The sequence below is a fragment of the Drosophila eugracilis genome, unplaced genomic scaffold (genome assembly GCF_018153835.1).
Source record: "Drosophila eugracilis isolate 14026-0451.02 unplaced genomic scaffold, ASM1815383v1 contig_440, whole genome shotgun sequence".
NCBI lineage: Eukaryota > Metazoa > Arthropoda > Insecta > Diptera > Drosophilidae > Drosophila > Drosophila eugracilis.
Window position 1 is genome coordinate 385,853 of NW_024573306.1, and position 27,567 is coordinate 413,419.

The 27,567-nt window shown below is 43.8% G+C and overlaps 2 protein-coding genes across 2 annotated transcripts in view; one reads left to right on the top strand and one right to left on the bottom strand.

Moving 5' to 3' along the window:
* Positions 1-86: 86 nt before the first annotated feature.
* LOC108117250 (U1 small nuclear ribonucleoprotein C) lies at positions 87-761 on the bottom strand. Its single transcript, XM_017229599.2, has one exon. The coding sequence runs from the start codon at positions 658-660 to the stop codon at positions 223-225; it is 438 nt and encodes a 145-aa protein (XP_017085088.1). The 5' UTR covers positions 661-761; the 3' UTR covers positions 87-222.
* Positions 762-1,233: 472 nt separating this feature from the next.
* Positions 1,234-27,567, top strand: part of LOC108117116 (serine-rich adhesin for platelets) — a 38,904-nt gene continuing 12,570 nt past the window's right edge. Inside the window, 2 exon segments of the mRNA XM_017229345.2 lie at positions 1,234-2,318; positions 26,401-26,768. Coding sequence (XP_017084834.2) covers positions 1,700-2,318; positions 26,401-26,768 — 987 coding nt within the window. The 5' untranslated portion in view covers positions 1,234-1,699.

Sequence of the window (27,567 nt, forward strand, 5' to 3'; positions counted from 1 at the left end):
GTCTACCTTTTCAACCACATCGATTGTGGATAACGTTGGATTTCACAGGAAACATATTATTTTCCACCCACAAAAACAACCAACTGTTGAGTACATGTTCTGTATATAAATTTACATAGTTCGGTTAGCTATGGGCTTACTTAAATACTAGAGCTTAATTAGGACACCTCAAGAGGTGCGTTCCCTCCGTGCTTCTTTTCCAGATCCCGCTCCAGCCCGCGGTCACTTGGGGCCGTTCATGATTGGTGGTCGAACGCCGGGAATTGTGCCCAGTGGTGGCGGGGGTCCCATCATTGCCATAGGATTCATGATCGGTGGCGGGCGCATGCCCATCATGGGATTCATTAACGGAGGCATATAGGGCATTCCTGGCATTCCCGGACGCGGAGGAGCACCCATATTGGGCGGCGGAATAGACACGCCCGCCGGCTTCGGAGGAGCTCCTCCGGGTCCGCCTGCAAACGGATTGTTCGTGATCTTTCCCGCTTTAAAGGCGGCGGTGGTGGCGTCAATCAAATGCTGAGCCTGCTCCTCCATCCACTTTTGGTAGTAGAACTTCACATTGTCCCGGTGCTTGCGGCCGGTGCAGTGGGTTTTCCGGACCGAAGGCGAGTCGTGGGTCAAGTAAGTGTCACAGTAGTCGCAATAGTACTTTGGCATTGTACTATTTAATTTATCTTGGCGTGGAATTGTTGATAACTTTTTATTTATTTTTTCCACGACGATGTGACCCTTTCTGACTAGGGTTGACTAGTGAGGAGAAAAACCTGATTTCTGGCAACGCTGTACATATCGATATTTATTGAAGTAGAGCTCAGCTTTGCATTGTGGGCTTATAACAAATTATGTTTAATATATAAAACTTGTTATTTAGATAAAGTTACTGGTTTTTTATACAAATTTTTTATATCTGAACACAACATAACATGGTTTTAATCCGAAGTAAAATTAACTTTTCTGCCCACTGGGCATGCTAAAATGAACCTTTCTAGACATTTAAAGCCCTTCTGTAATTTACCGGTGTTCCGAACCAGTTTCGGCTGCACATTTGGTTGTATTAGAAAAATAATGTTTCTTAACATTTCTTAACGTTCTGTTAAGAAACTATGTTCTTGCTATGTCTTAGTAGAGTTTCGAACTATCTCTAGCTAGTGAAATATTTTAGTCATCTTCCAGTGCGGTCACACTAGGTGTCATTTTCAATCCGGTTACTCATTGGTCGCACCGGTTAGTTTGAAACCGGCAAAACACGAAGACGTGAGCGCGGACTGTCGCGGACTGAGACTTTGCCGGCTAAACACACCTTTCGAACGACGCGTAACGGTGGCCGGGCCATAAAATCGCCATAATCACGGGCAATTCGAGTGCGACGTGCTAATTATGCAAGGCTGAGAACTAGCCAAAAAATTAAGAAAAAAATAAAGGGGCCCAATAAACCAGTTAAGTTAAACTAGTTTGTGAGTGCGTGTGAAAAAGGCCAAGGAATTTGGCCGAAAGTAGACAATAGCTAGGAGGCTGCGATTGCGACTGCGGAGGATTCAACTCCAGAAGTTGTCCGACCAGTTTTCGGGCCTCTGTGTGCGTGTGTGTTTGGATTATTCGGAATACCTTTTTTTGTGTGTTTGGTATCGCAGTCGGTGCCTGCAAAACGGAACGAATGAGTTGGAGCAGCTAGTGGCCGCCAGAGACACCGAGAGAGATGCCCTTCGTCCAGCGCGTGGTGCAGCCCGTCAATGTGGCCCAGGCCACGGCGGCCAGTTTGGGCCACGCCTCCGGCCGTTTCCACTGTTCGCCGGGAAAGTGCCGGAACAACAACTGCATTAACAAGCAGTCGCCGGACGGTGATGTCACGAATGGCCACGGTTCCCCCACATCCCTCACCAGGGTGCTGGTTCACCAGGCAGCGACACCGGCTGAGGAGCAGCCTGTGCCTCCCGCTTCGGCGCCCATGAAGAAACTGAAGCAGCATGTCGAGTTCCTGTTTACATCGCCCACTCGCCATCAATCGCAATCCCTGCCCAATTCCCGGCATCCCAGCCAGCAAAGACCAACGCTGGCAAGGATCGCCAGTGCGCCACAGTCGCCCACCGCCGGCTCCTCAAAGGTCATTTCTGGCCACGAGTTCGATTCGATTAGCAACATCACGCTGAGCAATGCCTTGAGGCAGCTGGCCAGTTTGGTACTAATAGCCAGCGACATTTTCGACGACCTGCAGCGGGATCTGCAGGCGGTGGGCGAGCGGGCAGGTCGGGTGCAGCGAAAGATTGCGGCCGTGGAGCGACGCGTTTGTGCCTACGATCCGAAAACGGTCACAGTTCGTAAGTAGATCCATTCATCATCTTCCCGGTTACAATCATAATCATAATCATAAGTAGTAGTAGTAGTAAGTGGGAGCACTACTATGTGCATTCCCCTCACGATTTCTCCACAAAGTCAAGTGCGTTATCAGGGGCGGCTTATCGTCCGTCATCTGTCGCTTTGTATGCGTGGAGCCGCTTCTGTGTGGGTGGCTGTTTGGCGGAGAACGTGCTCCAATCTTATCTGCTTTCGCAACACGAGGGGAATTCAATTTGCAAAGGCGCAAAAGGGAAAAGAAAAAAAAAATAATCAAGTGTGAGATGTGATAGCTAGGATTTTTATACCCTAACAGAGTTTTTATTTTTGGGTTGCCTTTAAATTAGAAATTTATTTAAATATTTTATTATTTAATATTTGTATATTCGGAATCGCACATTTTCGGGAACAAAAGTAAAGGAATTTTCAAAGTTATTTTCAAAATTTTGAGCAATCGATTTGTTTTGTTCGCATCGCCATATTGAGTCATAGACTTGTTTGTTTGTATTTCTTTGATTTTATTACATTTTCAATGTTAAAATTATTCTAAATCAAAGCATGCTTATGGAAAACTTTTAAACAAAATTTTCAAGGCCATATTGTGCTTGAAATAATTGAATTACTCTCAGTTTGGCATTTTCGATAGCTTATATTTGTGTAATTGTACGCTTACTCTTGATCTTGACTTGTAAAAATTGTATTACAATTTTCGTATTTTCGTTATGCCAAACTCAGCTTAGCTAGCATTTGGTATACCCTTTTCTAGAGCATCTCGGCGAAAAGAAAACGAGAGAATACCGAGGCAATGGAAATTAACACCTTGTTTACTTTGTCGCCTCTGCCGTTTTGTTCCACCCTCCGATCTTCCTGTCATTACACCATTATGACTAGGTGGGAGCGTGGGTGGGGCTGGGTGGCCTGTTCACACAATTAGCTTCTTGGTCGCGTCCAGCGGAGGCTTCTACAATTACTAAAGAGCTATGAGCATTTAGATAAGCGGTCTAAAGTCGTTTTTGCTCATTGTTTTCGCGACCTTGTGTTAAATACCGGCCAACACGAATGGCCATTTATGTGGCAAGTGCTGCAGTTGTTGCTGTTGTTGTTGCCAAAGTTGCAACAGCAACAGGTTATCTCCAGTGGCTGTCAAACTTCTTGATATGCCAAAAGCGATTTTATTTTCTCGGCTTTTCGCATTTTGCACTTTGCTTTGCTTGGCACTTTATCGTTTTTTTCCGCTCGCTTGCAATACGAATTTTGTTTTTCGCCTGAAAACGTTCAATAACTTTATGAAATCTCGTCGGCAGACTGGCGACGCTGACTGCAGCTTTTTCATTTTGATATTGTTGCCATTATTATTGTGCACTTAGCGGCAGACTTTTCTGTATGAGGAGCGAAAACGTGGCGATCCATTGTCAGCTGTCATTTTGCAAGAGCTCACTTTGTTTACGCCCCGCTGTCCCCGCCTTTTGGCTCTGGCTCTTGGCTCCTTGTCAGCTGCCCAAGAGCAAAAACAGAAAAGCAGCCATGTATGCAGCAGCTGCTGCTCTTTGGGCTACTGCATGCGCAATCGAAAAGTCGCACTAATTGTTCAGGTATGAAGCCCAGGGAAAACAAGAGCACCACACTCAGGCTTCCATACGTATATCTACAGCTGGGGACACAATAATAGCAATCAATTGGCAACTAATTGCAAAGATATATTTTGTGAAAAGACTTACAGAAATAATACAACTGATAACATGCCCAAGATTGGATTTTTAGATTTACTTTATTTAGCTTTAGCAATTGACTATATTGTTGAAATTAATCTTTAAAATTTTTATGCATTTAACTATTAATGTAATTTAAAGGTTTAGTTTCAGTTTAAAAACTAAAAATTCTTTCACTTACATTTTTAAAGGCTTTATAACCTTAAATTATTCTCAGGTGATAGCCTACAAAGCCACAAGAATACATAAAAGCAAACCTATTTAATTAAACGATAGCATTACATTTATCTAAAATTATGCCAGTCATGCCATGTCAGACAAACTGCTCGTAAGAGTGCAATAAAACCTTTAGATTGTTAAAAAGAAACCTTGAATTTACACATGAGAACCATATACCAAAATACCCTAACACGTAGACATTGTTTATGGCCAAAAATAACCCCTAGCACACATATTATTTTCACCTCAGCTGTGGGCTGTTAATTTTGAAATTTGCAATTGCCTCGGGACTCCTTCAGCCCCTCACCTGTTTCTTTGTGCCAGGGCCATTAATGTGCCCATATTAGAAATGCCATTACATCGCGCCATTTGTGGCAACTGCTAGCCTAACCACCACTCGGAAAAGTGGCTCTTTTCTGGGCGAGTGCAGTCAAGCGTGCGGAGCAGTTGTCGAGGGTAATTCCCATTCGTTCTCCGGCTGTTACTGCTATTCGGTGGATCTGCTGCGGGCCTACGGGTTACCATGGATAAACTACCAACTATGAGCTACTATATCTGCCAATCGATTGGTCATATTGTTGGGCTAACATGTTGCAGGGGCAGCCTATGTGCGAGTACATACTCGTACGTGAGCGGCATGAACAACCGGCGAACTGTTTGGGCGCAGCAGGCGCTTTTCGCGAAAGAAGGCCCTTTGAAGAGCCACAAATGCCGCTGTCCACTTACGCACTTGCCCACTTTGGACACTCCATTCGCCGGGAACTTGATCTCCCAGGCGGAGGACACATGTGCGTGGGCATCCCGGAGATACTAAGATACTAAATAGATGCCTGCCCAGTCACAGGCACACATGGTCAGATTGTATTTTCTTTATTTTTAAGCAGGAAACGAGCATTTGTAATTACAGCCACAGTGGGGCATAAATAACGCGAGGCCAAGAGATACGGCCCGCATCCCAGAGATACACGAAAAACCGAAAACGAAAAACCTGTTCCCACCTGCAGCATTGCGTGTCTGTGTGAGTGTCTCTGCCTCTGCCACTGCCTGTGCCTCAAAAACTAAACAAACAAGGCAACGAAAAATATAGCTAGCTATGAAAATGCCTCATCTACACAGCCAAAAAAAAGAAGAAAGATACATACTGGTGGCCTCCAGAGATACAGTGTCTATATCTTCGCGTCTGTGCGAGAGCGGGTACTTCTTTTTGTCTTAACCAGCAAACGCATTATTTTTCAAGTGCGCTGATGAGCATTTGATTGTTGCATCCAAAGTTTGCCCAGGGCTCCCCCTTTTTTTTTTTTTTTTTTTTTTTGGGGCCAATCCAATCCACTTCACTGCGGTTGCTTTTGCTTTTGCTGCGTCTGGAATTCTGAGTCGGCGGCTCCTCTTGTTTATTTTCCCAACATTTTTCTCTCACTTGAAGCGCAAAACCGAAATGTAAACCAACCAAACAACCAGTCCAGCCAGCCAGATACAGATAAATAGACGCGTCTGTCATCATAAGCATGTAAACAGCGGCGGCAAAGAAGGAGTCTCCGTTCCAGGCCCGATAACACTTTGAGTCCCGATTTCAGTCTTTAGCCAGGCCCTGAACTTGAGATGCCTTTACTATAATTTTAAAGTTCGATATGCTTTTCTAAGACTCATCTTAAAACATAAATAATTTCTAAAGAACGAACCATGTTTAGAACTGACTGAATTCGTTTGAGTATCGCCTTAATCGGTTTACTTACTAATCCTTCCCATGGCCATTTCAATCTCATCTTACGGCTGCAAATATATGTGGCTATTTGGTCTTGGCTAACACTCTTGGCCAGCTTGTTTAACCAACTTGGCCGCAAGTGTAGCAGCCACTTAAGGCCACAAGTTCAACGGCAAGAGAAGATTCTTGCAAGAAATTGCTTGTTGCGTGCCTCCTCGAGAGGCAAGAGCAATATTGGCGGGAGCAACGGATTGCAGTTGCGTCTGGAATCTGCAGATTGATTGCCGATCGCTTAGGCCGCTTATGCTGCATTTTTGCACGTTCGCCTAGCGAGGCGCAAACAGAACCAAAAGCACAGGCAAAAGCAAATGGCCAATATAAATGGGGTCCGAGTCAAAGTTGCCTGTGCTGATGGATTCCTATGCAACCGCAGCAACAGAAACACCAAGAGCAACTGCAGCAGCAATATCAACGACAACCACAGCCCCAAGAACAACAACGCACCTTTTCAGTCATTGAACTTTAAGCTATGCGTTCGTTCGTTCCTTCGTTCGTTCGACGACTGAGCCCCAACTCTCCATTGTTGATTGCCCCCACTTCAGGCCCACTTCCCCATCTCCAGCCACAACTGCAGCCCCAACCCCAACTCCAACCCAAAACCCATCGATACGTTCGAAATGGGAAGATTCGGAGACGAAGGCGATCGCTAGCCTGGGATTTGAAGCACAGCGCTTTTCAATTTTTGATTCTTAACAAACGTGGAGAATGGGCAAAAGACTTGAATTTAATGTGTCTGTCTGGGCTTTGTCTGTTTACCTTAAGCAGTATTTATATGCAGCGCCGTGGGCTGTAAATTTGAGTGGTTCGATAGTGTCGCAGTGGTGCAACGGATGCGATTCGTGCTGCCTTGATTAATAGCCTTTGGTCGCAGTTGAAGGGCGTCGTTAAAAGCCTTTTCCAACTGTCGTTTCGGGTTACCAAGTTCTTTGGCGGTTTTCAAGTTCAGCGGCGTTGGCTCGTAAACACCTTTTGGAAACGGTGCACCCGCATTTCGGAGCACGACTTTCTAATCTGCATGTGCATGGTGGGAGTTGGGGTTATCTTGGGCGAATGTTGCCCAGGGCCACCTTTCTCGACTCAATCTGCTCGCCGCATTTGATGGCATTTAAATTTAATTTTCCCAAGTCAAAAACGTGTTTGCAAATACCAATTTCGAATGGCCAAACGTGGGCGTTAGAACAAAAGCAAGGCGGGGGAAAAAGCGAAAATTGTGCGTTGGGAATTCCATCTGCACGCCGTAGGAAAGCGGAAAACACAGACCAGTCAGCCCAACCAGTCATACATACAGTCAGCATGCGATCTCAGTTTATAGATTCGTTCCAGAAACCTGTACACGTAGCACAGGTAAACAGCGGCACTAATCAGAGGGCTGGCCAGGGGAGGTGGAATGGCAGGAGGGGGAGGGAAAAGAGGTCCAGGAACCATCACAAACCCTGGGAAGACCATTACCTTGCATTACCATTGGAATTTCTCAGCAGCAGCATCAACAGTTCTACACAGAGAAGAAACGAAAACAACTACTAAATTGGTCAACCTTTGTTTCTTTATTATTATTTCGGGGTTTTCAATAAATTGTGATAATAAACTTGTCTTTTTTCTATTGGCATTTGTAAATCATTGAATTCTGAACAGCTTACCTGTTCTTAATAGAGATCTTAAGTTTCAAGGTATTGGGATTAAGTGATAATCTTTCAGAAAAAGGATTCTAAGTCAATGTCGTTATAGTTTATTTAACAATAAACCATAAAAAAAATCATTTATTAAGTTCGCTTAAATATCGAATTAAAATTGTTTCCACAAATTTATGGTTTTTGCCATTGGAAACACAATTTATTACGCTATTTCTTTGAGTGTGTCTACCTTCTTGGCCTCGAAGTCCAACTTGTTTCTCGGAATTTCATCGCAAGAACTTCAAGTGCTTTCCTGGCTTGTTTTTTGTTTTCGGGCAGCTTTAAGGTCCAGCCAGACCTTCAGATGGCATTACGTAAACGTGTGTTTGCGGCAAACAAATTGCAGAACGGGCCTAAAGAGATAGAGATAAGGGGGAGAGAGGATGGCAAGCCGACTAAATGGGAAATGGAAACACTTTGTCGCCCATTGCTGTTGGTTTCATAATGCGGCCTTAATGTATGTCTGTCCCTTCAGCCCCGTTGTCTCGCCTGGAAGTCTTCTTCCTTTGCCTGCCTGTCTGTGCTGATTTCCGGACGACTGATTGCAACGGGAACGGTAACCGGCAACTGGCAACTGGTAACTGGTAACTCGTGTTTCATTTTTCACTCTCATTCATCTGGCAAACATCACGCAATGCCAGGCGACAGATGAGCCAAGACTCGCCGCTTTTGACCCTGTCTCCGTTTTATATGTTTTTGTCTTGCGTCCCAGGTAAACACGGTTCCGGGGTACCTCAGTCCCTCGTTTCTAGTGTTCCGGCCATCGTAAACCGCAAACTGTGAGCAAATGGTCCTGCCAAAATGTACGCTATGTTGCCATGTTGCATGCAACCCGTTCTTCATTCAACCCCTGGGTGGACTGCATTCATAATTCACCCTCCTAGGGGTGGGGGGTTACCTGGTCACCTGGATGGATGAAGGAAGCGTCAGTGCGAAAATTGCTTTGTTTGTGGCATAAAAACAAGTTATACAGGCCCGGGAATTGTCGAGTTTCCCGCAGCAGGGAAGTAAAGTGAACAGAAAGGGTATGTCATTTGGTTAGGGAACAGCTGATGCGTTGATCAGATCGGGCTCATGTCATATGCAAATTAATCAGAACTTTGGGTGTGTTTATATATAGGGTTCGGTTTCTAATCCATAATTGCATGGGAAATCGAGGATTGATGCTTTTGAGCAGCTGCTTTAACCCTTTTTCGATTGTTCAACCTTGCCAATGGCGTATTAGATAGTTCGTTAGATTGCCTGTGATATAATAAAATAGTGTTCTTGACTCCATTCTATATCGTATATCTTATCTACGCCATATGTTTATAGTCTTTCGATTAGAGCCCAAGGTGCTGGAACTGCAGTGTTGTAATACTTGGCACGAGGCATTGGTCTAAATATATTGTTTATGGCCTAAGATATTGATTTCAAGTGTGTTTTCGATAGCTGCATAAGTACTTATCAGCCTTGGGATCTTACTATAGATTTTTGAGGATTATTTTTTGTGCCTAGGTTTATGTATCAGATTTCCTACTTATGTAGTTATCAGCGATGATCGTTGAGTTTTCAATTTCAAATCATGTTTTTTATCTTAAATAGCAACTTGTGCTTAATCAGTTATTTAATATGTAGAATTTCTTAGTGTTTACCTAGCATGATTTTTTGTTATTAATGAGTTTTCACCTAATAGATTTCAACTTATTGATAGCTGGAAATTCTTTGTAGTAATCATTTATTAATTAGCTGCCATAATCTCATTCTTAGGGGTGCCTTCTTTTGTGTAGTCACCTTCCGACCAGGAAACACCCTATACTTTACATTTTAATCCCCTAGATGTACATACCTATAGCTGTGCTCACGTTCTCTACTCGGAAACTCAGGCAACAATCGCGTGATCTAATTCGCCACTCTTTATCTTTTATTCATTGTGTGTCTGTGCCACCGTGGTTAGTTCCAACTAAAAGTGCGGCATTTAGCCCGCTAAACGATGGTTGGAAGGGGTAGAGCTTGCAACATTGGACCATTGCTACTGCTCCGACAATGGAAACAGAGTCCCCTAGAGTCGCAATTCATTAGATACGAAACACGTTGCTCTGATTGCCGAGCATGTAAGAGTTGGAACTACTGAAGGGGCTCAGCTTTTTCAGCAGCTTCTCGTCTGCCTTTTTTGTGCGCTTTTCGTTGTATAAGTTTTACATGATTTTGTGAGCATGTTCTCTTGAATGCGTGAAGATGGAAATGAACAAAAAACACAAAAAAAAAATAATACAAAAAAGGGGCAGGAGGCTGGATACACATACTAGCCGTGGAGGCTGGGCACTGTCAGCTTGACTGACATCATTTCCGATGTTTATCTTTTCATGTTAACAACTGTAGCAAGCGGAGCCGGCAAACAACATGAGGCACAAACAGTCCAAATCCTTTGCAACATCAAGAACTGCAAGAACAACAATGAGCCTTGGCTTTCGGGTCAAGAGCTGACTTAACTTTTTCCTAGTTTGTTTTCACTTTTTTTCTTCTTGGATGCCTAAACGGATAAAAATGAGAACTCAATCCAATAGCCCCGAGCAATGTAAGAGTTCTGTCTATTTTCTAGAGTACATTGACCCAAATTCAGTTTAGGTTCAATCATGTGTCCACTGAGTGTTGAGGATTTTTGTTTTCGGGAAAACTTGTTGCTTCTGCTGCTGGTGCTGCTTTCACTTGATTTGCATAAAGACAAGACGCCTGCAACGGTAAATATAATTTTCCATAAGCGAGGAAAACCTGAAACTCCGTAGAGAATCTCTCTGGGGGAATGGGAACTTGCGCAAGCCGAGAGCCTCTTATGCAGCCGCTCCGTAATGGCCAATTAAGCCGCGTCATGCCGTCAACCAGTCAGTCAACCCAGTCAACGAAGTCAACCCGTTGAGGCTGCATTTGATCATTTTAGCTCGAGAGCGGGAAGCCGATTGCGTGGGACCTGCCATCGAAGTCGCCTCCATTTTGAGTCCAGATGCCAAGTCATGGCTGCCCCATTTGGAGCCGGAATTCGGAGTTGTACGCCCAAAAAAGAGTAGGAGGCCACGCATTGCAAGCTCCAAAAAAGAAAAGCTTAGAGTCAGGAAAACGACCGACAGACAGACATTTACGCCCCCTCCTGGAAAGGCAGGTGGGCAGGTTGGGTTATTTCTTTTTTGGGGCAGCCAGTGGAAGTTGCTCAGGCATAACACCATGCCCTACGGATTAATTACGCACATGTGTGAGCGGGTGAGCCGGCCTTAGGGCTATCATTTACGCTAAATGCACATTGAAAACTGTAATTAGATTGTCTATGCCCTCAAATCCAGGCTGGCACTTGAGATGAAACTCGGGCCAAAGCAGCTGGAGGTTCTACCATTAGGGGTTGCACTTCCCTGTGTCTAATTCATAGCTGCTTTAATGCTCTTAAGCCGAAAACCAGATAGAGATACATTTGAAGTTGCTCTAGCAGATACAGATATACACATAGATACTTAGGCTTGACACGTGGGCTAGGCCGACAGATGTGAGCCGAGATCTCCCTGTTGGATAGGCTCGCAATTGGGCATATGTTGCGGTTTTGAGCCAGCATTCCAGTTCAGTCGATTCAAGGTTTCATAAAGTTCAGGAAAACCAATCCCAAAGCGATTAAAACCAAAGCTAGCTGATTGAAATCTAGACAGAGAGAGAGGAAGAGAAAGAGAGAGAAACCAAGTACTCTGACTCTGAATCTGAATCTGACTCCCAACGATGATGGCGTCGGCCACCAAAGATGCCGACGTTTAGATATTGGCTACATTTTGCGGCCATTGTAACTCAAAGATACCCAGATACATACATACTCGTACTCGAGCTACACAACCGCAGAGGGGAAAAAAAAGCTCCAAAGCTGAAATCGTGTTTTTTTTATTGTGCTCAGATGCTGGAGTTTTCGTTTTTGGGATGCCCGCCTTGACTTGTCTGCGGTGTAGGACCAGAAGTTCAGCACGAAATGCAATTACAATGGCCTGACATTAGGGCAAATCGAGAAGATACATGCCGCTGTTCGATGGAGAAGGCCAGATAGAGTTGGTGAGCCGAGCCGCATTTTTGTGCGGCCATGGAAGTGGAGAATGATTACAAAGCTGCCAAGCGGAAGAGACGTAAATTATGTTATAACCCACGACGGATATGGCGAAGAAAGACAGGCAGGCTGGCTGGCAGGCATGCAGGCAGGCAGGGAAAGCCGGTCTTGACTTGGCAGATTGTTTATTTGATGGGAGAAATACTCGTACATGTATATATCTGTAGTTGTATACATTGACTGAGGAGAATTCCCTGAAAGGGGATACTCGAAGGTAAACGAAGTCACTCGGTAATCATCGAAATACAGTAACAATCCAAAGCTGTTGCTCTTTGTTTAGACAGCCAAATGTGGACCATTCATCAATTGGCTGCCGTTGCTGCCTTTTGTTCCGGGCCGCACTTCAATGAGCCGTAAAGAGAGCTACGGATCCGGATGCGGAAGCGGAATTTCTCTGCCCATTAAATTCGCAGTGGGTCAAACAGTTAGGAACAGCTGTGTGGTTATGGTGTTGTTTTTGGTTGGTTACATGCTGCAAGGGAGGATGAGGATTTCGCAGCAGCAGCCGGCACTCAAAGTGTCATCGAATGGATTCGCATCGGAAGGAAGGAACTGCCGCATAATTGTTTAACAATGCAACAGAGCACAATAATCAACTCGGTATTCAATCCCGTCCCCTGTTCAACCCTCGATTATTTGCCCTAATTTTTTTGTAAGCATTGAATATTGTTTAGGAGTTTCCCTCACCTCCCTCGATTTTTATGTGCCCCTGCCACTTGGCGCATCCGGTGAGTGGCGCTAGTTGAAGAGAGCAAAAAAAAAAGAAAAGCAGAACTGTCACAACCGGAAATGCAACCTGGCGTTTCAATTCGATTTGAAATCGAAATGTGTCTACAATGCCATTCTAATGAGCAGTTAAGCCGCCCGTTTATGGGCTAAAAGATTGAGGCGGGGTCAGCGACGAATGCGTGAGTTGCATTAATGAAGGCATAAAACGTTCGTTGGTCCGCCGTCAGCTGAAATGAATTGCTGCTTAAGCAGTCCAAACACAGCAAATTGTGGCAATAAATGAACGCCAGAGATCAGCGAAAGTTCACGGCTTCAATTTTAATGAGCCCGCTGACCCATTTTCACGAAACGAAAAGGGGAGTTTGCATTGTTTTGCAAGTGCTCTGGGTGAAAGAAGGGGGAGATAGGGGGAACGGTGCAGAGTTCAATAAACTTACCGCATCAAAAGTGCTCCAGTGAAATCCACACAAGCCGCGACAGCTGTTGTTGCGCTTCAGCGGCAATCTGCGTGGACCCAATGCACTGGGAAAAATAATGAATAAAAGATTGATATAATATATCAAATGAAAGAAAAGAAAGCAATTGAACTCATAAAAAGTATATTATTTGAAAGAATTTGTTTTGTTGTTGGAGGGAAACTTGAATTATCTTGGACTTGAGTTAATGTAGATCTAAAAACTATATAACGATGTGTTGTTTTTAAAGTCAATATAATCTTAGTGCTTAAACGATCTTAAATCCTTAAATTTATTGTCACATTCAATGGCATTGTTTTGGCTCAGTGTGATCCTCGCACATCGCCCATTCAATCTGTGGGCTGCTGCGATCGCCCCCGTTCCGCCTGCTTGTTTGTCGCTTTTTTATGTGCGATACTAAATGCATTTCGGATCCACAATAAATAAATTCCCCTGTGTTCAAAACATGTCAAGAGCAACGACACTAGCACACACCCAAGCTCCACCCAAAAACAAAAAATATAACATTGGTCCTCCCTTTTCGGCATTTGAAAGTGTAAATGAATTTGTTCTTAATTATTATGAGACGCTGTTCGAGGCCCATTGGCAATTTGAAGATCGGCAAGAACGAGGAGAAGAACAGAGCAGAAGACGTCCAAGATTTTGTTGGCTTTGATTTACGAGAACCGAAATGGAGGGGAGCCAAAGGGTGAGCCGTCTTCAAGATGCATGAATTGCTTTTTATGTGGCGGCAAAAATTGTTGGGAAACAGTAAAAAGATTTGGAGAGTAAGGGAGAAAGAGAGAGAGAGTCGAAACACATATAACATGGTGGAAATTTGTTTCTTTAGTTATCTAACGCCCTGGGAAAATGTTTTCTTTGATGCCAGACAGACACAATGGCAAATGATGGATTTGTTGAATTTCAACAGCAACGTGTGAACTACAGGGAACCAGACGAGAAATTCGAGATTTTGTGGGCTTTAAGAAAGCTGATGATTGCGCACCCAAGGGAATTACTAAAAAGAAATTCCCAGATTTGGAGCATTCCAATTTGACTTAACTATATATAATTGGCATCAATTGACCTAGTTAAGGTTTCCCTTAACCTCAGACTAATCCCTGGTAATATTCCGGATACTTAATGGTATATTTAACAGCTGGATTTGTTGGGAATCTTTTAATTTTCATTAATTATCTCATCGTATTAATTTCGATTATCTATTTGTGTTTTCTCTTTTCGGGATCTACGAAAATTTATGGTCCACTCTGTTGTTTATTTTATTACTAATAGATTCTTTATTTTATCTGCTGCATTTTTTTTCTTCTTCGTCGATTTCCTTTTCTTTATTGATTTTTTTCCAATCTCCACTGATTTATGCGCTCGAAAATTGATTTAGCATTAGCGGCGGTCGAGCGGTAAAGCCATTAAATGCGACATTAAGGGCCGTTTTCAAGTGTCCTTATCGGCAATAGTCCAGCCATTCCACACTCCCCGGCCAAGCCAATGGTATCCGTATCCTGTTGGTGTCAAAGTGGCGGCGAAGTCGTAAATTTGGAAGCAGTTCGCTGATATGACAAGTGACTGCAAGTGTTTTATGGACATGTGTTGCCTAATTTATGTTTCAATAAGTAAGTCCCCGACTCTGATATTCTCCCTCTCCCCTTGGGGGGACATAAAAATGTCATAATATCCGATGAAAATGCATTGTAACAAATAATTAATTGAAATGAACAACTCGAATGAAAGGGGGTGAGTGCATTGCAACTGTTTCTCTCCTCTTTTTATGGCGTAGAAAATTGAGGAAAATGTTCATTACCTCCCCATATATGAGCTCATGCTGGTAGTCATGTTTGGGCTAATAAATCAAAATTAATTTCTTCATTGGAAAGTTCTCGTTGGGGAATTTGTTGACAAGCGGCCTTTGGAGAGCTTTGTTTCCATTTGCTTTGGCAATCTGCAATCTATTTTCGAGATTATGTTGACAAACTAGCACTAGCATGTGACCTTTCCGATAAGTTCAATGCTGGGTTTGAATGATGATAATGACGATGTGTGTGGTCTTGCCTTATCGCCACTTTGATCGGCATTTGATTTTGTCACCATTACAGGTGATAATAAAACGAAGCGAACAAATCATTCACAACACCCGGCAACTGGTTTTCAGCCGTGAATCGAGTTTTCTGAGCCACGTTTTTATGACCATATAGATTTCCATAAACAACAGTAAACCGTGCCTAATGCAGTCATCAAAAGCGCTGTTATCGCTCCCCATGGAACGATATTTTAAAAGCCATTATAACATTTTCGGGTTAATTTCAAATTTTTCAATATTTTTATGTGAAAAACGGTTCAGTAGAACTGGCTTTATCAGTTCTTCTGTCTTCTGTCTGTTGTTTATTGTTTGTTTGTTTCCTGTCCGAGACAAAAAATTGTCAAAGTGTTGACAACCCGAGAGCGGCCCATCGAAACCTCAAAAAAGAAAAGGAAAATAAAATTGAAAATGTATGTGTTGTCGAAGTTTAAGATTATATATACAACAGATACAGATACAGATACTTGCCAGCAAGTTGGGGACAAATATTTGCGCTTGGCGCAGTCGAAATGTTTACAATTTATTTACAATTTCATTATTAACGCTGCGCTGTTTGCCTTTCCATTGGATGCGCTGTTTGCCGAAGACATTAACGACACCATAGTCGCATAATGAGGCAATAATTATGTTTGAGATAGCGCTGCGTCAAAGACAAAGGTTTGTCTTCTCTTCCCCATTCTCATTCCCATCTCTCGTATCTCATCTCTTCACCGGAGCTTGCCACAAGTTTATGGTGTCTCAAGGACCCAACACTCGTGCAGCCGTCAGACGTGGCAAAGGAGTTAGAGCAGGAAGAGGAGGCTGGGACTGCCAGCAAAGAGATTAGCGCTAAACGGGGCTCACTACTCGTATCTTTACACGGGAAAAACAGCAGATAGTGTTCTTAAATCTTATTTTCAATAATATTTATTTATTTGTTTAACTTTTGACATCCACAAACTCAAAGTTAATCACTAGTTCTGATAAAGTAGAAGAATGGTTAAGCCTTTTCATATATTTTTGACACACTAATCTGTCATTACCTTGACAAAGGTTTCTATGACACTTTGGATTAGTAATGTATAAAATATTTAATGGGTATTAGCGAAATATTATCTTGACATGTCAGAGATTACAACCCTTTGGCAAAACCTTTTGTGATATTGGTTCTAATACTTTTTCCCTGTGTATCCCTCGCGGCAGCCATCTCGTGCCCATCTCGACTGTCAACGCACCTAAACAGACACCTTAAATTGCAGATCTTTAGCACTTGATATGCGCCTGGGGAACGAAGACATCGTCAGCACTTTGTGGCTTCCTGCTGGCAGAATCCTCTGCCATTTCGTTATAGCCAGCTGTAGTATCTCTCTCTGTTTCTATTTCCCTGTCTGCCGATTATCTTGAAATTGTCGTCTGCTTTTAATGGCAAGCGATAAACATTTGCGCCATGGCCTGGCCTGACCTGACTCGACTCATAGTTTTCCTATGCAAATCAGAGCCGCATTCGCATTCCCGACAAATTTTTGGGAAAGTTGACACAATTTGAGCCCTCCTTCCCCTGCCCAATTCATGTAGACGCTCTGAAACAAATAACATTGGTGGTCTTGGGGCTAAAACCGTGAGCAGAGTTTTGCCTTTCACTTGGTCAGGCTTATGGCCTGGAGTCCCAAATGGCCAACACCTTGCCAACACCAGACACATTCGGCTAATCGCCGCCTGGCCATCTGCGGAGGAGTCCTCCTCGGCCACAATCTTGACATTATTCTCCATGGAAAGCTCTTGGCTTGGCGACGTTGCGGAAAAACAACTTTCGCAAATTCTTTAAATTGAAATGGGTGGTGTAGGTGGGAAAAGAATGCAGAACATAAGTTTTTTTTAATGGGTATACAAGAATGTAGTGGATATTCAATGACCTTAAAATATATTCTAATCTTTGATCTTAAAATCTGTAATATTACTAAAGCTGGTAAGAAAACATCTTACACTAACAACTCCGTAAGAGACTCTGATCATTAGCAAGCTAAAAAACAATTTTTCACATAGATTTTAGATCTCTGGTATTTGGCTTTCACTTTGTCCTTGTTCTGGTATCTCCCATCCACCCCCGAAGGCCCGTCATCATCGGCAGACTTTCTAATAAACAAATTGTTGCCGATGATGTCGCGCTTTGGTTTCGTCCGATAGTCAGAGTTTAATTAACCGCAGCAGCATCAGCAGCAGCTGCCAGTAGAGAGGAGCTGGTAACAAAAAATAAACTGGCACATTGCCGCCGGGAGTGGGGGTAACTAGATCCGATGCGGTTTCTCTGTTAGACGGTCGGCTAACTTCATTGGACTAAGTTTTTAGTGTGGCTGCGTTTTAGCGCTTTGTCACCTGAGAGGCCGTAGACATCGGATCTGGCCCGGGGATCCGAATCATATCTCCTACGGCCGCAGAGTTCAGAAGTTCAGCCCAGAGCATGGAAACTTTCTAAAAATGTTCGTGCAACAAGGCAGTTGTAGTTGACAGTACGGCAATTTGTGTTTGCCCCTTTAGCAGAGATACGAGGGAATGTTGCAGCAGCAATCTGTTTGATGTTTGTCCCAGCAATTAGCAGCATCAGTGGCAGTGCAGTAGCCGTGATTATCACCTACCGCCCCATACTCTCTCTTATTGTAAATGCAAATATTTACCGGAGTTCCTCAAGGGTTGACATTGACGCAAGACTGAAAGAAGGCATCGTAAGGATGCAAAAGGAGTGTAATTCAATCGTCGACAGGCAGGGGCTTCTTCAAGGGCTCGGAGGGTCGAAACATGGAACGTCTTGAAGGGGTGGCAGGAAACCATAAAAATCAGCCATATGAGAAATGAATGATGAGTGAGTGAGGAATGCCTTGGGTTTCATTCACAGGAATGCACGTTCCCAGGACTCGAGGGTAGCCTCTGTGTTTGCCAAAGGACTCTTCTCTTCGTCTCGCTCCTTCAGTTCCTGTTTGCGCTACCTGCCTGGGAAATACTCGCCGGCACTTTTTCAGCCGCTTGCTTTTTTAGGGGAATGTTTCCTTCTCATTTTCTGTTGTTTGTTTTTTACCGCTCTCAGAGCCCCGACTTCCCTCAAGTCTCCTTTTCCGCACCTTTGGCAGGCAGTTCAGCGGGCAAAGTGTTGCCAAATGTTTGCAGCATTTCCTGTTGTCTACTTTCGGGGCGTTGTCGCTGCAAAGTTTCGTCTTTTAACTTTTAGCACGTGTCAGGAAAGAAAAAATGCAGAAGTTTTTCGAATAAAATAAAGTAAACTGTGAAGCAGTGAAACTGTGAAGAAGCCTTGCCTGAATTTAATACCTTTTTGGAGTAGTTCCCCTACCCCCTTTGGGAAAGTCAGTCTGGCTGACTGGTTGGGTGGCTGGTTGGCTGGCACTCGGCACACGCTTTTGGCCATGGCTAAAGTGTCCCTGTAGGCTCTTAGCATTGTTCCAGGCAGGGTTGGAGTGAAAAATGTTAATGCAAAATGCATTACGCCGCCCGCTTGAACTCCGGGTGCCAGACACTCGAAAGACTGCGAATCGGGAGTCGGAGCAGCTGGGTGATACATACTGGGCCACTTCTGGCCAAGTGCTGGTGCATAATAGAAATTCCAGGACAGTCGCAGGCTCATGTCACTCCGGCTAAGCATTTAATTAGTATTTATAGTGCCGTAGCTCGCATAAATTCAGATGCAAATGCAAGGGCGAGTTATGTTTCAATTGCTTGTTGTTGGTAACCTTATATCTTGACTTTGATTAGGCTGTCGCATTCAGACCAATTAGCAAACTGAGTTGTCTGAGAATTGGATTAGTTACCAGGAAGCCGAGGTTTCCCCCAGATAAACAAAAGCTAGAAGTGCTGAGCCAACATTATGGTGCTGGAAGACGGGGCTGAATAATAAACTTTACATGGAAGCCATTAAAGCCACCAAGTGTATAAAAGTCTGGCGAAGTGTTAATAACATAAACTGCCAGACACTTTGTTTAGAAGTAATCACTTTAGGTGGGTGAATATTAAAATAGTGAGTGTTAGAACAGGGGAACGGAAGCGGAAAGCAACTGTTTATAATAGGAAAACCATGTTGTATCCCTAATTACCGAGTGGTGTTAAGCGCCATGTATGGCTATAAACGAATATGGTAAAAGAAACACTACCAAATTTCATATTCATAGAAAATTTAGCCATTTCTAAGCCAACCCAAAGGCCAAAGCCATCAACTTTCCTGTCATAAATGCAATCATGCTTGTAACTACTGTTGGTCCAACCTTCTTTTCAGCTCAGTTCTCAAGCTTGAAGACATCTCAAAGTCGTGGTTCAAGGTTGGCAGAGAAACGAAATGTATTTACCAATATGTAAATCTCCCCTGACCCTTCGTTTCGATTTCCAATGAATAGCAAATAAGAATCCATCCATCGGCCCGAGCATTCCGCACTGATCGATACCTTCGGTGTACCCAGAAAGAAACTCGTACATATGCCACAACGGGGGGCACTTAGGAGCCCTCGACTGAACTCGACTCGACTTGAGACTCTTCCACGAAATGGCGAAACCCGTTTTCGGTCTCAGCCTCTCGGGTCCAGAGTGTCTTTCAATTGTATTCAATGCTAACTCAATTGCTCTGGCCCAGGGCTATATGGTTATATGGCCATAGCTTTGGCTGTCTAACCATTTCCATTTCGCTCTGGCAGGGGCAATTGAGGCACACTCGAGTGGGAGGCACGGGGTGGGCAATTTGTTTTCCTAGATCTGAGACAATGCGAGAGGGACAAGAGAGACGAGAGGTACAAAAAGTGGAGACACAAAATGAAAACGACTTACTTAGCATCTTGACGATGGTTCATGGGAATATGGGAATGGGAATAAGATAGGGATAGGTCCAGGACCTAAACCGGATGTGGCACATCGCTCAATGGCTGCCTTTCACTTCCTCGGATATCTATTTTCAAGTTCAAGTCAAACATTGGCCATAATCTCTGCGCGTCAGCTGCGCCACTTTTTAGTTATTTAAATAAACCACAGAAGGCAGGCTCCGAGTATCCCAAATCCCCAAAAATATAAAAAGGTGCCAAGGCAAATGAGCTGTTAAAAATAAAAAGGGAGCCGCGATAGCCGGAAAATGTCGCCGCGTGGGAGAGTGAGATGATAGGGAAATCCCCGCCAAAGTGGTTGCCACTCTCTCTGAGTAAATCTTCTTTGCACACATCTGGCAGTTCGAAGGGGACGTGAAAAACTGTCGAGCTGCGAGAACATTTTTGGGCATTCAATTTAATTTTAGACACAAAACCCAATAAAATTGCTGCTGCTGCTGGGTGCATTTATTTTTGTTTTTCACCCCGCAGTACCGCACAGCACTTCCGCAGGGTTGGAAGGAAAAGCGGTGGAAATGCTGGGGAAAAGACGCTCGATGAGGATGCAGCTCTTAATGATATCAGTCGCGCTGATCGCTGGCTCTTTTCCTCAATGTTTTTCCTCTTCATCGCCCGTAGCCGATGGAATTTAAAGTAAACTTATCCCGCGGGTACTCGCTGAAAAACGCATGTCACTTAAATTTATTGGCCGCAACAACAACTGCAACTGGGAAAACCAACAGCGAACAGCGTACAGCGAGCAACAGTGGCATTTGGTGAGATGCATTTTTCATTCAATTTCCAGTCTGGTCTGCTGCATTTTATGTTCACCCGGGGGCTGTAAAATCGATTGATAGACACGGCTCATGATTGAAATCGAATGCCGAGGGACGGAACAGCAGCAGTTCGCCTGCGGGGGCGGCCCTCCAAAATGTTTAGCAGCAAATTTTACATTTTCGTTTAATTACTTTACATGGCCGTAAAGTCATAAAGTCAGCCTCTCAACATCGCCCTCCACCCTGCCATTTCATAATTAAGCCCAGACGGAAGTCAAGTCTTACTTAATCAACCCGAAAGCCCGACTCGATGTCTTATTAATTGGAGCGCAAAACGGGCTGAAGACTAAAAAATACGCTAATGGCTATCACGACAAGTGCTTGGGGTCAATTAATTTAAATAAAAGCCAAATTGTCAGGCCATCCGATGGCCTAAAGAAAAACGAGCTTAATTAAAAGTGCGGAAAAGTCGTCATCGATATGTTTGTGGGGGAGGGATAGCATAGCATAGTTGTATCTAAAAATGAATCATTATAGGTTGACTTAATGTGGGTTCTTTCTAAGAAACTTTGTGGGGAAAACTATCAATCAATAGATAGTATTAGTATTTATTCAAAGTTGAATCCTTATGTAAACAGCACGCAGTATAGACATGAAAAATATTTCACTTTAATTATAAATTATTTAATATTTTTAAGAAAGGTTTTTGGTTTTCTATATACTTGTCATATACTCTTAAAAGTATATTCCTGCGTTGCTTACATCTCGATTAGATTAAAGATACTAAAGCTGTAGATTACCCATAAGCTGGGGATTATTTGCCGGCTCTAAAACTATTTTTGATAGGCCTGAAAAGAACGTGCCACAGTATTTCACATCGCTTCAATCTTTAATCCTCTTTAAGTCCAATGAATCGTGCGTTATCTGTCATCGGGCGACCTAATGAAAAAGAGTTCACCCTGCCACATAATTCAGATCATTAGTCCTGGCCAGGCTTACTCACTTTCTCCCAACCCAAGCAGTTTACCTCACCCTCTATCTCCCTCTACTGCCAACCACATTGACCTTTTATGGCCGTGGGCTTGGCAAATCAGAATCACGTGACTTGCCCATTTTTATTGGCAATGCGTTCGCGTGGGTGTGCCTAAAGCAGGCTGCTTTCCATTGATAGAGGTTTGCAGGAGGGCATAAATCAGTTTTAATAGTGCAGCTGGAAAAGTCAAGTTGCCGGCTGTGTCTTCGCAAAAAAAAGAAGAGAAAAAAAGTAGAATCCAAGAAGTAAGTGACTGGGATACGCATATGGGACTTAGCAGTACGTTTAATGAGATTTTGCAGTCGCAAGAGCAACGAGCGAAACCAATTTTATTTGCCATTTCTGTCAGCATTTCGCTGTAGCTTTGTTTTGTTTTGAAGTTTTTTTTGTTTTTCGTTTTTAGATGGCAACATTTTTACTGTCGCATTACGTGCAACATTTGCCCGTTGATTGCTTGGGGATAGAAACCACTACCCCTTATCCCTGGAAAAACACGAGGGCATTGCATAAATTTGTCTAGCTCTTGTTGTTGCCCGAGCTATACAATTTATGCGCTTGTGGCGCCCCAAAATGTGGCGGTGGCTCTGTTGTTCGCTTGCCGAAAATTTGCTAAAATACAACCTAAAATAGCAACCCCAACCGAGTAAATCCGAAAGCAAAAACTTTTGGCCATAAAGCACATGTGACTACGAATACCGCATCAGCATCAGCATCATCCGCACATCCACACCAGCCGTGTATATACTCGCATATATCCTTGCTTATTGCGTATGGATATGTGTTTTCCGAAAATGTATTTGTTTATTTTGCAGTTTTTGTGCACAACATTTTCCGTTTTCCTGGCTTAAAGCTTTCCTCGGCCTGACAAAATCTTTCCTCATAAATCATCCCGAAGCTGAATGCTGAAAATTGTCAGTGATAAGCGCACTGGTTTTCCCGCTTTCAGCTTAGCATTATAAAAAATGTAAAGTTTTTTCCTTGGGCTCCTTTTGATGAATTAACCACAAAGGTTATCAAACAAATTCACATTATGCTTTATACTTGGGTTTATGAAAGCAGGCCTGAAAGAAGGCATTGTTGGTAAAATATTCACTTCAAGCTTAGTTTGATAGATGTTCCCCATAACTTTCCAGACAGTGATGGAATTTGGTTTTCAGGACTGAATAACAGAATATGAAACTCTGATGCCAGCTTCCACATAATTTTCTCCTTAACGTTCATTCACTGTTCTGCAATTGCAAGCCAATCCTCGCTTCTTGCACTTCCTTCTTTATACATAATTAATTTATCACTTGGCTTTCATTTTTATCGCATCGGATGTCGCAGGACCTTCATTTCCCGTTTGTCCCCCCTGGAGGGCAGACCCAAAAGTGACCCGTAATTGCTTTAAATGCCATTACGACACTTACGCACACAGAACGCCGGAGAGTTTTTGGAGTATGAATGTCCATGGTCCGTGTCTGGCTGTCAGCCAGAATCGCTGGGGCCAAGGGCAGGCACTCTGCCTTTAATTTCCCTTGCTGCGCCTGCAATTGTTTTCGCTTTAAATAATTAAATTAAAGTGGGCAGTCAACTGATTGAAGGAGGCTCTGCTGGAGGAACTTGCTCCCGGCTGGCACTTGATGCAATTGTTTTTGGCTGGGAAACTGAGGAAACGAAATGAACTAAAACGAAAAGCGAGGCCAATGACCTCTAACCTGGTGCAATCAGCGTAATTAAGGCAGCAACAGCAACGGCAAACGCCGTGGATGGCTTATAAATCATTTATTGCCAAGACATTATCGCCATCGACTGCTGCTGGTACACGTACTCCAAAGTACACCTCTTTGGCCCCCCAACTCCGCCCCCTCCTGCTTAGAACTCGTTTTGTGCAAATTATGCTACGGAACGCGTTAGTCTATGACAGATTGTATCTGCTAGATACAGCACATAGCCATTGAGCCATAGAGCCATATAGCCGTCGTGGATGCCGACGTGCCGGCACAGCTTTTATGCTGCACGTACCGCTCCCTCTCGGTGTCAATTTATGGCCTGGGTAAATTCTGTAAAAGAACAAGAAATAAAAAAACATATCCAGCACCGACTTTGGAGCAGCTGGTTCCTTGGTTCTCTGTTGGCCAACATCTTGTGCAAATCTCATTTATTTGTGGCTTTGCCACAGTCACACACGAGTTGGAATATCTGCCGCCACATAGCATTACATACGTGTCAATGTGTTTGGGCCTTGGCAAATGCACTTTTGATATATTGGCTATGGGCTTATTGGTTTTCCATCTGGCGCACATCATCGCGTCTGTTGGATTAAATTGCAGGCTGCTTGAAGGGGGGAGGGATTGGATGAGGCACTTTGATTTGCGGCCTCCTATAAATTTCATCGCGTTTGACATGACAATTCAAGGGATGTCAACAGAAGGCAGGCGCCAACTTACAAACAGCATGGTAATCGGATATTCTTATGTGGATGATCTCTTTGGGGCATGCAAAACAGGCTGACTAAACTTGTATTTAATACAAGGGAGTATGCAAAGCCTTCCAAATTGTGGCTAATCGAATGTTTAGTTTAATGAAAGGGCATTATTTTTAGAATATTGAATTTCATGTTCAAAATTTTTCATTAATTGGATAGTAGTTTGTTTTATGCAATGTACAGGCACCATGTCATGAATCATTTAAAGTATATAGTTTAGTACAGTATATTTTATGTATGTAATGTATGTTTTATCTCCATTTACATAGTAACGTAAAGGGTATCCCCTCTTCGCCTTAGTCCAATTTAACCACAAATCACTTGAAACATGTTTGACAATTGTCGTTGGATAACGGCTAAATCGCCATAAAAGTGTATAATAGCCATATAGAGGGCTCATGCCTTGTATTACCATGATTGTGGTTTTGGCCAGGCCATGATCCCAGTCCTGTAAATAGTTTAAGGCAATCTCTGTGGGCAGCCATTGCTATCTGGCTATCTGGCTATCCAGCCTACATGGTTTTGTGTACATAAGCGTATGTGCCGGGACATTCTTGCACATGACTCATAAATAATGTGCAATGGCATGGCCATGGTCGTCACCCAGACGTGACGACGCCTCCAGTTCCCTCGATGCCCTTGGCCATCGTACATCTACCATATTTTGAGGAGAAATAATTTTTGCCAAGTTAATTTGCCATTTCCGGCGACGGCTGCTGTCAGCTTCCGTTTGGCAGAAGGCAAAACGTAGAAGGAGCCTCCCCTTTTGCACCTGAGCATGCTTAATTGAATTTCGCATTTGGCCAAAATTAACAGCCAGTGCAGAAGAGCTTGTTGTTTATTTTGAGTGGATTTTATTTCTGAGCTGTGGATCCAGTGCGTGCCAATGTCTGCGCACTTGAAATGGCTAATGGGGGAACGAGGCACATAGCTGCTGGCATTGCTTTCTGTCCCAGACTCACAGATTCTCAGACCCATGCGTCTTCTAGTGGCGCACTGAACGTCAAAATGCGGCCCCGTTGCCATAAAATTGCCTGAATTTAGCGCTAGGTTGCCGCCGTTTCTCTAGCCCATCTCCAGTTTTGCCAAGTTGCCTGGCAGCGGTCCAGCCTTGTCTCCATCTCTGGGACGGGAGTCCATGCCCAACCATTCCATCGCCATAACCATCGCCATGTCAAGTGTCTTTGCTCTGGGCTTGTTAATCTAAGAGTGGCTGCTTCTGCTCCTGATTCTGCTTTAGCTTCAGCTTCTGCTCTTTGCTTCCTGGTAGTTTCTGCTCCCCGGGCTTTGTTTTCATTACCGACCAAGTCCACATGGCGGCCTATTAAATGCAAAAAGTGCAGACAGCCAGAAAGACAAACGGTCGCCATACCCCCTCCGCCATTCTCTTGGCTTCCTCGAACTGGCCACCGCTGTCATGAGAATTAAATATGCAAGTTGCAGGAGCTCTGTGGCATGTGGCTGGGTTATTAAAGTTAATTACAATTTTTCATGGCATTCATTTTTTCTCGTAACGATAATTCAGATTGTTTTTTCGTATGCCGTGTCCTTGCTCTGTGGCGATTTTTCCACTCTATTAATTTTTGCGTTGATTTATTTGCGGCATCGCATTGCTGTTGCTGTTGGTGCTTCCTTTGTTTACAGACTGTAAAATCGAAGGCAGAGGAGCGATCGCCATGTGGGCTAAATTGAAACTGAATCGATGTGGAGGAATGGGCTTGGCCATTTTCATCTATGGGGGAAAATCCAGTGGATGGGCAAACTGGAGCAGTCACGCAGCTGGGCGGGCATGCTGTTTCTATTAGATTACATGAAAAACTCTTTGATTATCTGCTGATGATAGTGATCGATGCTGGAATTAAATGGCAAGAGATGAAAGCCGCCTCAGATCTCGTCGTGGGTTATTGGGAACAGATTACTGGCACTCCGGCAAAGATAGCCAGAATATAATTCTGAACTTAAAGTTAACTTGCTATTAAGATGAAAGAAATATGGAAAAGAATTCCATGAAGATAGCCATTGTAAGATAGGGGTACAAACTCTGAACTCAATCTTAGCTCACTTTAAAGATCAAAGGAAAAGTTTTGCTCACATTATTCTTCACATTTGTTAAGATTTTTAAGTTATTTGCTGGATCTTTATATTTAAACTTCCTCAAAACTTGCTATTTATATTTCCTAATACCATTTCTAACTTATATTTTTTCTTAACTTTCAGCTGAAAGCGACCTGCTAACCTTTGCACAGCGCAAACAGCACTTCGTGACGGACAAGTCATTCCAGCAGGAGCTCTTCACCGGTGATTCTCGACCGCTGAGCGTTCGCCAGCTTTACACGGAGGCTGGAAAGGAGCTGCCGGTGGCGGCCGGAGCCACTGCCACTGCCCTCGCCTCCTTGGCCCACTCCCAGTCACTAATCCCGTCCCGCTCCATCTCCTTTAATGGTGAGGTGCTGTCCAGCGATCACGAAGTCCTGCAATTAAATGGATCTGCGGGCACGGAGGATCAACTGCTGTGCGTGTCGGAGTTTGGCAATGCCAACCGCAAGCTGCGCACGCGCATCGATGCCGAGATCGAAATCCGTTTGGTGAGTACCGACTAGTGTTTCCCGGGTTAACTGGTTGCCAAGTGTGTAACTGGTTACCGTTAGAAGCCAGTTTCTGGTTACAGGTACTCGGTTTGCAGTTATGTATGTTCCATGCATAAATATTAAGTTTGCCAAACGGAACGGCCGCCCCAAAAACCAGACTACCGACGACCTCATGTGTGTGGTCTATGTGGTTGCCACTTCCTTTAATCCAGCAGCTGGTTTGCCTCCGAAAGCTAATGCCAAAACCCCCTTTCGTCGACCAACTGTCGTCCAACAATTTGCTCCACATAGTCCGCATGGGCACCCAATCATTGTCATGGCTCTTTGGTGCTGATGATGATGACGGGCAGCAGGAATGGGAACTGGAACGAGCAAGCAGAGACCACACACATCTATCCATCCATCGCCTATCTGCCGTTTGCTAATGGCCAACGAGGAGCAGCTCATGGCATGACTCCATCAACGGCGCAGCAAATCATTTCGAGTTAGTTGACTCGTTTTAATTGCCCAACTGGCGTCCCACGCCATTGTGGCTCTGCAAACTATGATGCAGTCGTTAGGGAAGATTTTGCAGACTGCATTTGGGTTGAATAAATCCATTGAATCTTGACAGTTTGATTAGGGCATCTTAATTAGACATTGCTGGCGGAGTTTAAGACTCGCAAAGAAAACGTTATTAGTTTGGCAAATAGTCTTGGAGCTCGAGAAATAATTTGAATAGGATGGAAGACATTCTTAAATCTCTTAATTAAATTATGCGAATCCCAAAACAAAAGTATTTTCGAGAATCCTTAAG

Coding starts and splice junctions, on each gene's coding strand:
- LOC108117250 (XM_017229599.2), bottom strand. CDS start 660: ATGCCAAAGTACTATTGCGACTACTGTGACACTTACTTGACCCACGAC.